At 32.8% G+C, this 12109-nt stretch overlaps 2 protein-coding genes across 2 annotated transcripts in view; both read right to left on the bottom strand.

Annotated features, from left to right (window-relative positions):
• The window catches only part of LOC130992114 (nucleolar complex-associated protein 2), an 884658-nt gene that overhangs the window by 438025 nt on the left and 434524 nt on the right, over nucleotides 1-12109 (bottom strand). The window lies entirely within an intron of this gene.
• On the bottom strand, nucleotides 6752-9479 carry LOC130992122 (probable inactive receptor kinase At2g26730). Its single transcript, XM_057916632.1, has 2 exons — nucleotides 8016-9479; nucleotides 6752-7430 (listed from the first exon to the last, which is right to left on the bottom strand). The coding sequence occupies exons 1-2, from the start codon at nucleotides 9307-9309 to the stop codon at nucleotides 6895-6897; spliced, it is 1830 nt and encodes a 609-aa protein (XP_057772615.1). The 5' UTR covers nucleotides 9310-9479; the 3' UTR covers nucleotides 6752-6894.

The following is a 12109-nucleotide window of genomic DNA, read 5'->3' as shown; positions in this document are numbered from 1 at the left end:
ATTATACTACTATATAAATTAAAAAATATGCCTGATAAGAATGTAGAAGTAGAACTAGCTTAATTAGTTAGATTTGTCATTAAAAATTTACTAGAAGTTATATTTAATTATTTATATATTTATATAAATTAAAAAATATTATGCATTAGAATAGTGTACAATAACTAGTTCAATTAGTTAAAGATAATTACATATTTTGCGTAGAATCATATATCTATTATATATTTAGACAGACATAATTATCAACATTTTGTTTACGTATATTTAAATTTAAATATATATTTCGATACAAAAATCATGATTTTGTATGTTTTTAATTACTAAATAGATCGCTACTACATAAGCATAAATCATGTCTTTATTTTAGGATAAATAAATATTTTAAAAAATTGTGCGACGATGAACTTGAAATTTAAATTTTTATTTACTTTATTAAATAAGGTTTATTAATATAAAATTATATATACAAGGGAGATTATTGACATGCACATTGCACAAAATGTCTTATGCGAACGTCCACACTGTGCAGACACACACAAATTATTACAAGACATTTACAATTATTCTATTAATAAAAATATTTGTAGGTGTCATATTAGAGTTTGTATATGTGTATGAGAAGTCGCTTATGCCCATCATGAGAACATTATCTAAATGAATTCAAGATTTTGTAAATGAATCACAATTAAGTATATATTCCCTTCTTCTTTGAAAAATATGCACATTTTGTTATTTTGGTCGTCACTCAAAAATATGCACTGTTCATTTTTGAACATTATCCTACCTCAATTTTTTTATTTTTTTTATCCCTAATTTTCATACTTACACACACACAAAACATCATGACACACCATGATTTTCTATTAAAGTAAGTTAAGTAATATGGTGTTTACTTTGCATGATTGATCAAATGAATGATTGAGTATTTTTATCCTCAGGAGTAGGATAACTTCAATCCCACCCTTTTTATGGGATAAGAATCAAGCAAAACTAGCTTGAATGATAAAAATAATCAAGGGTCTTGGGATGTCCAAAGTTACAATCCATCAGATTAACAAGAGATAATTAGTCTTATTATTTTTATCAATCAATGCTATAGATAATTAGTCTTATTATTTTATCAATCAATGCTAATCCTTCAAAATAAACGCCTCCTAAATAAAGTTAAACTCATTTTTATTCATAATACACTCATCTAATCTAATATTTTTTAAAATACGTACGACTCATATCACCGCATGTTTTTCGGAGGCGGAGGAAGTAATATTCAAATAGAGTGACGTATCAACATTCAGGATTATGCTTGTCATATCTCATCAATTCGACATACATCATTTTTTAAAGAAAGAATAAGATAATATAAAATATAATTTGTGGATAGAAAATATTTTTTTATATAGGATTTGGAAGAATAAATTTTAGAGTTTGACAAATTGGAAATGGCCAATATATTCGACTTGTCAATAGGTAGCGTGATGTATCATAGCCCATAGACTTGTCAATAGGTGTCATTCCTCTCCAACTTTTTTCAACAATAATTGGCTTAAATTGTTCAAGCATAATTTACAACGTTTATGTTAATGTACGACTATTGATGAATTATACACTTATTATCACTCTTAAGCCGAGAACATTTATACCTTTCCTTTTCACGGTACTACACGTGTAGCATTTCCGCATTTCTGCGATGTAGATTTTAGTTTATTTGATGGTTGGTTAATTAGGGTGATTATTTTGTTTTTAGTTCATAAATATGTAGTTAAATTTGTAGTATAGAATTGAATGCTTCACAATTACTAATAATTATTTTTAAAGTCTCTCAAAAAAAAATATTTTTAAAGTATAATAGTTTTCATATATTATGAAAATAATTCATGAGAACGCCATGAATTATCAACTAATAACTACAGTAATAGAATTATTAGTTTTGTATTGGACCAATAATTAGTTTTATTTGTAAAACTACGAAAAGAAGGATCAAATCTATAAGCTATTCGAAAATACAGTTGGATTCTTACACAATGTTGATTAATTTGATTAAGTTTGAGCAGAAGCGAGTAGATCAATCGAAAAGTAACTCCAAAAACACAGTAACAATCTCAAAAACTTTTCCATCACAAGTCACTACACTTGCATCCGACACCATTTATTTTGAAAGATGAGGCTGAAAAACAGAGCAATATTAAGCTCTCACCTCTGCACAAAGGGGAGGGGAGGTCGAGTTGGACATCAACCATTTGTGGATATGAAATGCATTACCGCAGTTCACCACCAATTTGAGAATTCAGACAAGCAAACTGCGCAGTGAAAGGCCGGAAGAGCTGCTGCAGCTGCAGGACTGATCGGAAGCTTCTAGAATGCGAAGCGGAGGAAAACGGCGGGAGCTTTGTTAGAGGAACAGAATGTTTGAGCTGATTCAGCTCATTACAACTTCAAGAGAAATCGCGCAGCCCGGAGGCCCTTTGGCCGGAATTAATTTGGATAAAATAGGGAGAATGTTTTTTTGTAAAATCTGCAGAGAATAATGTCTGAAATTGCATAATCTGAATTTAATCTGACAAAAAAAAAACACAAACTGCCAATGGGAACAGCTTTATTTGGTGGATTGTAAATTGGGAATTTGTTGTTGAGGATATCGAGAATGTGGCAGAGATATGTTTTTTTCTTCGAACAGGACTGACAGAAACTGTTTTTGATTTTTATTTTCTTAAATGTGATTTTTTCTTTTCACACTCACTGTGTGTGGAGAGAGGGAGAAGAGGACAAAAGTGAGAACCATAATTGAGAGTTGGCAGTGGGGAAGGGGGTCAGTGGGAAAAGAGGATTCGAGACAAGATTTGGAGATGGTGTTGCTGTCGTTTTACTTCTGTCTCTGGTCTCCTGAAAAGATGCCCAGAGACGTCATTTTCTCAACCAACTGGGACTTTATTTTTATTTTTCTAACAATTTCCAATCATCTATTTCGTTCTATCAATAATTGGCACATGATATATTTGCCTTTTTTCTTTATAGCATATTTTTTTGAACAATAAATTTATGCAGCCAAATCTATGCAACCACATTATGGTCACCCAAAAACTAGTATAAGACCATCTTTATCCATGATCTTTGAAATCGGTTATAGGAGATCATCATATAAGACAAAAAAAATTAAATAATAAAAATAGATGTAATGATTTGGTGGAATAACCGATTATGAAAAAAGGTTGCAGACCAACCCATTTCACAACCACTTCTTTTTTTTTTTTTGATAAGGAAAAGAAGAAAATATAGAACCACCGGTACCAGAGGTACCTAGAAAGTCATACATGAAGAAAGAGTAAAAGTTTTGGAACACCATGACAAGAAATTAACATCTGGGGACCAGATTCTAAAAGCTGCATTCCAGCTCCACAGTCTTCCTTTAATCTCCATCACCACCTCGTCGGCACTCCACGTTTTTCCTTCAAATCTGCTTTCATTGCGTCTCTTCCATAACACCCAAATCGTACACACCCATAATGCTCTAAGAAGCTTCCCTCTCTTCTTACCTCTGCCAAGATTTGAAAACCATTCAAAATGTTGGGTTGGAGTGGGTTATTGATAAAATATAAAAGTTGTAGTATTATAGGTTGTATATGTGGAAGAAAGAGAAATATTTTTTTATTAAAAAGTTGGGTTGTTATAGATTGTTGATAAATAGTCTAATAAGGAAAATCTTGATTTATTTAATTTATTTTTTAAAATAAAAATAAGATTTAGTCATTTTATTATATTCTCTACATTGAATTTATTTTTTTAATTTTGTTTACATTTTTATTTTAAATTTATTTTTTAATAAAAATAAAAAAATTACCAAAAAATTGCAAAAGAATAACTTCAATGTAGAGAATATGATAAAAATAACTAAATTTTATTTTTATTTAAAAAAATAAATTAAATTATTTTCTATTTAGGTAAATTGTGGGTGGCCACAATATAGGTGTTTAACATTACTCTTTTTTGAATTGTCACGCGAAACTTGAGCACTTTTATTGTATGGCAAAAAATTATCTCTTTATTCATATTTTTATTTTTTTATCTACCACACTTAACACGCAAAATACTAACTCCTCGAAACTCATGTCGGAAAAAAATTGTTCAAGTTTCGCAAGACGAAGGAAGTACTTTGTAATTTATATTGGTGAGTTTAAATTAATTAATATTGTAAATTAAAGGTTATTGTATCGAGTCTATCGACCTAATTTATTTGATAAAATAAATTGGGCCATAATTCAGCCGAAGCAAAATCATACTCTCTCCCCCCATTACAAATGTCTCGTTTTATTTTTGACAATATATTCTCTCTCTATATTTAATATTTAAATAATTTACACCAACCCATTATACTTATTTTCTACACATTTTTTAATCTCCGTGCCCAAAAGTAATGACATGTTTATAATGGGGCCCAAAAGTAATGACACGTTTATAATGGGACGGAGAAAAATTATCAAGATTGCACAAATTTTATGAGAGTTTCAAAACTTATAAAGGCCCATTCCATCACTACAAATGCCTTTGTTTATTAAAGAGTTTCATTTAAGAGCTAGTTTAGTTAGGGTGATTACTATAACACCATAATATATCTATAACACCATAATATCTATGACACCATAATATCTTGTTTGATAAAAATTACTATGAAATACACGGTCCTTAGTAAATTAAAAATTCAAAAATATTATACCTATTTGAGATATATAAGTGTATCACCTATAGAGGTGGTATAAGTAAAACAAATTTTAATTATAATTATTACTCTCTCCATCCACAATATAGTGTCTTGTTTGAGGGCGTGTCAAGAAAAAATTGCATAATCCTACCATCATATAAAAGCACCTAAAAAATACTCCTAATAGAATGATCGAGTTAATTATTCGTATTCATTAAAAATATTAAAACAAAATTTCAGAAAATATTAACAAAACTAAAAACTCATAAATAATCATTATTTTTTCTCTCTGCATTTTTTATCAATTAATTACAGTTTTTTTTTTATCATGAAGTGCACTGACAAGGAATCAAGAAGAATAATGCCGGCAATTTTGGATAAAATATAATTACTCTTTCTAATTTACTAAGGAACAGACACTATAACCAAATAATTTATTTCTAAAACTTTATGAATATAATGATATAAAATAATTAGAGCAAAACTTAACTTTAATGTGGAAAAACAAAAACAAAAAGGAGTCTATTGTCTTATTCTTGTTGGGGGTACCCAGAAGTCACATGAAAAGACTATAACGATGCCATTCTTTAATGTATTTTTATTTTTATTTTTAAATGTCATTCATTATTTAATTTTAAATTTTAAGAATTACGTCAGCATGGTTAATAATAAATATAGAAATTTGTCTTATTACAATAAAACTCATGTGTTAATCGCAAAACTCATCGTGTAAAAGGGGGGAGAATATAAAATAGCAAATGTGATTGGGCCGGCAGACCAGAAACGATGCCTCAGATTTAATTTGTTGAGAAAATTAAAAAGGGACGCCAAACGTTATATTTTGCTTGACTAGACGAAAATTATTTTATTTAATTACTACTAAGTTCTTATCTTTCTTTTTTTTTTTTTTTTTTTGAGGAATACTAAGTTCTTATCTTACTTGAAAGTAAGATTTTAATTACTCCCTCCCTCCACAAAGTAAATACTTATTTAAGGGTGATACAAATTTTAAGAAATTGATTAAGAGGGTGTTTGGCTGAGCTTATAAGCTCCTCAAAACAGCTTATAAGCTCCAAATTTAAGCTTATAAGCTCCAAATTTAAGCTCCAAGAACTTATAAGTTTCCAAAAAAATAAGTTCCTCTACCCCAACTTATTTTTTTATAATCTCATATGTAATAATTATTTTACAAATAATTTTCAACTATAATTTATTATTTTCATCATATATTATTTAAGTTCATTTCTCTTCGATTTTCTCTCTCTAAAAAAATATTTTCTCTCTCTAGAAAAAAATTCTCTTTTTAGCTTATAAGCTCAATTATCCAAACACTTTGACAACTTATAAGCTCTTAGAAAACTACATCTTATAAGCTCTTGAAACATCTTATAAGCTCTTTAAAATAAACTTAGCCAAACACCCTCTAAATATGTGTAAGTAGAATAAGAGACCCATTTTTATTGTGAGTGAGTTGTATGGGGTACATCTACCAAAAAAAGAAAATGAATACTCATTTAATAGATGAACTAAAAAAAATATGAGTACTTATTTCGTTGACTGATGAAGTAGTACTTTTTTAAATGAACTATAAATCCAATGAGAATATCTAAGCTTAATTATTTAAGTTGAGAATATTTAAATTCTAAACTTGATCCATAATAGAACAATATCGAACAAGAGTATTCATGTATATATATATATATAAAAGAAGTCAAAATCAAATTTTGCTTAATGGGTCAATGAGACTTAGCTCAAGTGGCAAAGTTGAGGCACCCAAAGACTTTCCTATGTGAGAGGTTTTAGGTTTAATTTCGCATGCGAGCAGTATAATTTTTCCACTTTTGTATGGTGATTCCGTATGCGTGTGATTATTTTTCTCCTTTGTGTGGTGTAGAGATTTCGTCTGCGTGCAAGTTGCATGCTTAATTGATTATATTTAGATACTTTTTATAATTCTAACCAAGATCCTGCGGGTTGGCGTTGTTTATGCATCTAAAGTTTATCTATTTACACAAAAAATAGCATGCATGTTTTATATACAATTAATTTTGTATAGTATTTTATTTCTATTAAGTCAAGTGGGTCATAATGTAAAAAAAGAATACATAAAAGCAAACATATATGCCATCTACAATCTCGATGAATGGCCAAACACGAATGGAACTGGAAATTCCGGAAGCGTTGACAGCAATATCATCTTCTCACAAAGATTCAAAGCTGGCAGATCTCTCCTCCTCCTGCTCCTTTATAGAGCTAATGAGCTGAGCAACTTCCTGAATGGTAGGCCTGAGTTGCGGCGAAGCGTTGATGCACCTTAGCGCCAGCTGCAGCAGCAGCAGCATCCTCTCCTCGCTGGCTCCTTCCACCACCAGCGCCTTATCGAACACCTCCACTGTCCACTCCTCCCTTATGGCGCTGTTCACCCACCTCGCCAGCTCCATCCCGTTCGTCTGCACCACTTTCCCGGTCAACAGCTCCAGCAGCACAACTCCCACCCTCGAAACGTCTCTCTCTAAGGTGCTGCTGCCGTCGTTGCCGGACTCCACCTCCGCCAGCCCGTACTCGCTTATCAGGGGATCCATACTCTCTTTGCTCACCAAGATGTTGGATGATTTCAAGTTGCCGTGCGCGATTCCCTCGCCTTTCAGGCCTTGCTGCATGAAGGCCAACGCCTCCGCGATTTTGGCCGCCATGTTTAGTCTGCTTCTCCACTCAAACTTCCCGCCGTTTCCGCCTCCTGTTTTTGCATCACATAAACCAAAGGGCCCTTAATTTAAATTGTGACTATAATACCAATTTTAGAGTTTGGCAACCTCATATGCTATCCAAAAAATTTTAACTTCTTTTTATTTTTTGCCCGAAACACCCTGAATTTGCTGATTTTGTCAAACTTTTGATTTCAAATAAAGTCACATCGTTTAAGCATTTGATTCGAGAATCAAAGACGAAGGCTTTGACTAAAGTCACTAAACTAATCGCGGATTTTCCGTTCCCATAAAATCAGGAAGTATTGATTGGCATTTGTGAATATATATGTTGGTGCTCCACTGAAATTCGTCACAAATAACAAATATTGGGAATTAAACTTATTTGTTAAAATATTCCTCTCATTGAGCCCATTATATTCCCGAATTAAGGTCTCAAAGTAGGAGAATTCTTTGGCAAATTGAAACTTTGGTGAATCATTAATCAAATTTGAGGACGATCCCCAATTAATAGCATCAAATAAATTTTTTTATACCGCGTTACTAATGTTTATAATTGCAATTTAATCTTAAAGTTATGGAATTAACAAAAACACGAAATTGATGAGAAAGAGTACCATGAAGAAGGTTGAAGAGGCTGCCATTCTCTTGAAAATGATACACCAAGAGCTTCTCCTGCATGGAACAGTAAAATGCAACAATCGGCATCACATTCGGATGCCTAACTTCATCAATCCTCTTCATCCTTTTTGTGAATTCATCTCTTCCAATCTCCCAATTCCTTATTCTCTTCACCACCAAATTCACGCCGCCGTCCAGCGTCACCTTATACAGGCTGCCGTGCCTGGCGCGGCTAATCAGCTCCGCCGGCGACTGCAGCAGATCCTCGAATTTCAGATCATTCCTCAGCGGACTAGACAACACAGTTAGCGACGAAGAATTCCTTCCGCGCTCCGGAGTTATCGAGAACTCCGACCTGTTCTCGCCGCTTGATTTCAACTCGCTCGACGATCCACTAACCTTGCTGTGTCCCTCAAACCCCTTCTTCGCCGCCGCTTCTCCCTTCTCTCTCCGCGTGGTTTTCTTCATCACTTTGAACGCGACGAGGAGCACCACGATCACGCCGATCAAAGCGTATCCGGAATAAATGAAGTAGTCCTTCTTAGATGAAGCACTTTTCTTTCTAGGCGGAGGCGGGCAAGTATTAGGCAACGGCGGCCCACACAGCCGCGGATTGCCTGAAAATCTCGACGCGTTAAAACCGCCGCCGCCGTCGGGGATGGCGCCGCTGAGATCGTTGTTGGAGACATTGAAGTCGTCGAGATTGGAGAAGTCGAAATTCGGCATGCTTCCATTCAACCGATTATTCTGCGCGAGAAAAGTGAGCAAGCCGGAGATCCTCGAGAAGTCCGGGATGCCGCCGGAGAAGCCGTTGCCGGAGACGTCGAATCTCTTGAGATTATTCAGCCTAGAGAGAGAAGCAGGAAGGCTTCCTGACAAGCTGTTTCCGTGGAGATATATGTGAGTGAGTTTTCTGCATTTTGATATATCCTCCGGCAGCGGTCCGGCTACGCGGTTGGAGTTGAGGCTGAGGACGGTCAATGAAGCGGCGGCGCAGAGGGCGGCGGCGTCGATGGTCCCCGTGAGGTTGAGGTCGTCGAGGACTATTTTCCTGACGGTGGGCGTGTTGTTGTAACACGTGATTCCTTTCCATCCGTCGTTACATGGGTCGGAAGTGGCGTTCCAACCCCAGTTGGCTTCCGCATTCCCGAGGGAAATCGTCTTCATGAACAGGGCGAGTGCGTTTCGCACCTCATCTGTTTCTGCATTTGATGTTGATGGTGAGATCAGAATCCATGTGCTCAGGATTAACCATAATTGAGCTCGATTAATCATCTTGATCAGTATCATCTAAGGAAAATAGTGTTATAACAACCTTCGATTGTGTTAAGAATGGGTGAGGAACACCAATTGGTTGAATTTACAATGAGTTCGTGGCAAGTGAAAATGAAATGGAAATGCTGACAGAAACTAACAGCGACTGCGGAAACAGTGGAATGAGTTATGGGTAGTAATTTATATAGAGATAGAGAGAGAGTTATGTATATACGCCGGCAGGGGAGGGGGAGAAAGGGTCAATTTCTTATAACAGTTGAAAGTGGGAATGGAGGTATGATAATGATGGATCGGTTGAACCCGTCATATACGAGTTTTGTTATTTCTGATAAACTCATTCCATATGCTTCATTCATATTCATCAGTTTGTTAGTTGAGACTAATTTAATCTCTTGATTGTAATATGTCGGTATATTGAGCCGTTAAAATAAAATTTAATTGTTTACAACGAGTTAGTTGATGGTTTAAAACTTTAGGCCATATAGAGCAGGGCTAGCTCGTAGAGCGGGCGCGCGCCCTCGAACCGGGAAGGTGCGAGCCGGGCCCGGAGGAGCGAGGCGGGCACGGGAGTTCATCTTCTATTTATTTATACTAGCAGAAAGAACGTACGTTGTACGTGTAATTAATGTTATTTTATTTGATAGTAGTTTATTATTTTAAAAAATCTATTAATTCATCAGATATATATATTTATTTATAAGTCAGCCTTATCAATAGCTATAGAAATATATCACATAGATTTAGTGTAATATCTAATGAATTAATATATTTTTATAAATATATAATATGTAAAATAATTTTAAAATGAAATATATAATAAGGGTAAAATAGACAATCTGCAAGTTGTGCAAGATGACTTAGGCTCTTTTTCTATTAGTAAGTATAGATTATATTGAAGTAATTGTAGTATTTTTTTGGTCTACAACTTTATTTTTCAATGCAAGTATATTTTACAAATTTCCACTAGTTAAGTATTTAATTATATATGTAACGGATCGAGGCGTTCACACCACGGCCGGTTACTGGCATTAACACAAAATTATTTGCCATTTGGCTATTTGTGTTGATCGCTCAAGTCCATAGCCAAAGATCAACCACCCTTCACACCTATCAAAGATGCTCAACAAAGAGGGGCTGGTATTTTTCAACCAAAAAATAATACTCCCTCCGTCCACTAATTGTTGGTCTAGGAGGCAAAATTGGAGATGAGAGATATAAGGTGGATCTTGGTGAATGGAGTGATAAGGTGGTTCTTGGAGTGGATGAGAAACTAATTACTAACATCTAACATGACTTTGCCCGATCAAAAAAAAAAAAAAAAAAAAGGAGGCAAAACACAGATTTTAAGAAAAAGTGTAGTGAGTGGAGAAATGGACCCACAAAATATATTGTTTATTAGTTGAGTGGAGAAAGGGACCCACGAAGTGTATTGTTTATTAGTTGAGTGGAGAAAAAATATATTGTTTATTGGGACTCACCAATTAAAAAATTATAAAGACTTACTATAAATGGATAGGACATAAATTGGTGGACGGACCAAAAAGGAAAGTAGGCCAACAATTAGTGGACGGAGGGAGTATCCTAAATTCTTGATTTATTTTTGCATATCTTTTCGTTCTTATTTATCTAAATTCTTGATTTATATCTTCTTAATTCCATATTTCAATTAATCTATATAATATATAAAAGAGCAATTTTTTTAAACCAAAATTTCTCTCTCCTACACTTTTTTTTTTATTCTCTTTTAAAAATCATAAACTTTGATTCATAAAAAAATATTCAATATGAATGTTAAATTAAAGATGATGACAAGATCTTTAATTTGATGTAAAAATTATATAAAATAAATTTAAAATAAATAAGTTATTATCATTTAAAGTCACAAAATTATTTTTTTCTCTCTTCTCTCTCATCTATCTCTTCTTTCTCCTATCTTCTTTCTTTAAATGCTACGGTTCTTCATTTTTTTTTCTATTTCATTCCTTTTTTTGTTATAAATTATTTTTAATATTTTTTATCTATATTTTTTTCTATTATAAAAATTTAAGGCAACTAAAAAGATTAAACTTATATTTGCTCAATTATAAATAATTAATTGGTAGTTCAAAAATTGAAAATTCAAATGTTTTCAGAGTCATGTGTTTATTAAGATTATGTTGTTCATAACTTCGATTTTTTATTGAGATTTATGTTTGTATTTATTTATATTTAAATTATATTTAATATATGTATTTATTTATTTAAAATATCGTTCAATTTCAAGATTGGTCGTGCATCGCACGAGCGGGCATACTAGTTCTATAACTATATAATAATTTCTAATAATTTTAAATCCATAAAATCCGTAATTTATCTTAATTAAATTATTGCATTACTATGTTAAACTCAAATAACAAACTAACTATAGATATACTAGTATCCAATTAATCAATATTGAAAAATAGATGTATATAGGCTAGTGAAGATACAATATATACTGCATTCAACCCAAATATCTAAATTAATATTTATAAAAAATAATTAAATATTGAATATCTATTCACAAAATTCGTAAGTTAACATGTATACAAATAATGAATTGATAAGAAAATATTGAATAAATAATCGATAAAGAAATTAATCGATAAGAAAAATATTGACTAAATAATTATATATAGTATGTGAAAATTGTTTAATATATATTTCCTCCACCCACCAAAATTGTAATATTTTTTTTTTGAGCGAAACCAAAATTGTAATATTGTTTTTCTGACTTGGGGGAGTTGGAGAGGGAGAGCAGTGAGGTTTGAACCCGGGACCTCATTGTTCACAGACA

This window comes from Salvia miltiorrhiza, chromosome 7, assembly GCF_028751815.1.
Source record: "Salvia miltiorrhiza cultivar Shanhuang (shh) chromosome 7, IMPLAD_Smil_shh, whole genome shotgun sequence".
NCBI classification, from domain to species: domain Eukaryota; kingdom Viridiplantae; phylum Streptophyta; class Magnoliopsida; order Lamiales; family Lamiaceae; genus Salvia; species Salvia miltiorrhiza.
Note: the sequence above shows the minus strand (reverse complement) of the source record. Positions and strands in the feature narration are given on the sequence as shown.

What these genes read in the sequence shown, in the direction of transcription:
- LOC130992122 (XM_057916632.1), bottom strand. Translation starts at nt 9,309, where the DNA reads ATGATACTGATCAAGATGATTAATCGAGCTCAATTATGGTTAATCCTG. An exon ending in CCTCTTCAACCTTCTTCATG is followed by an intron (nt 7,431 to 8,015) that starts GTACTCTTTCTC and finishes ATGCAAAAACAG; the next exon opens with GAGGCGGAAACGGCGGGAAG.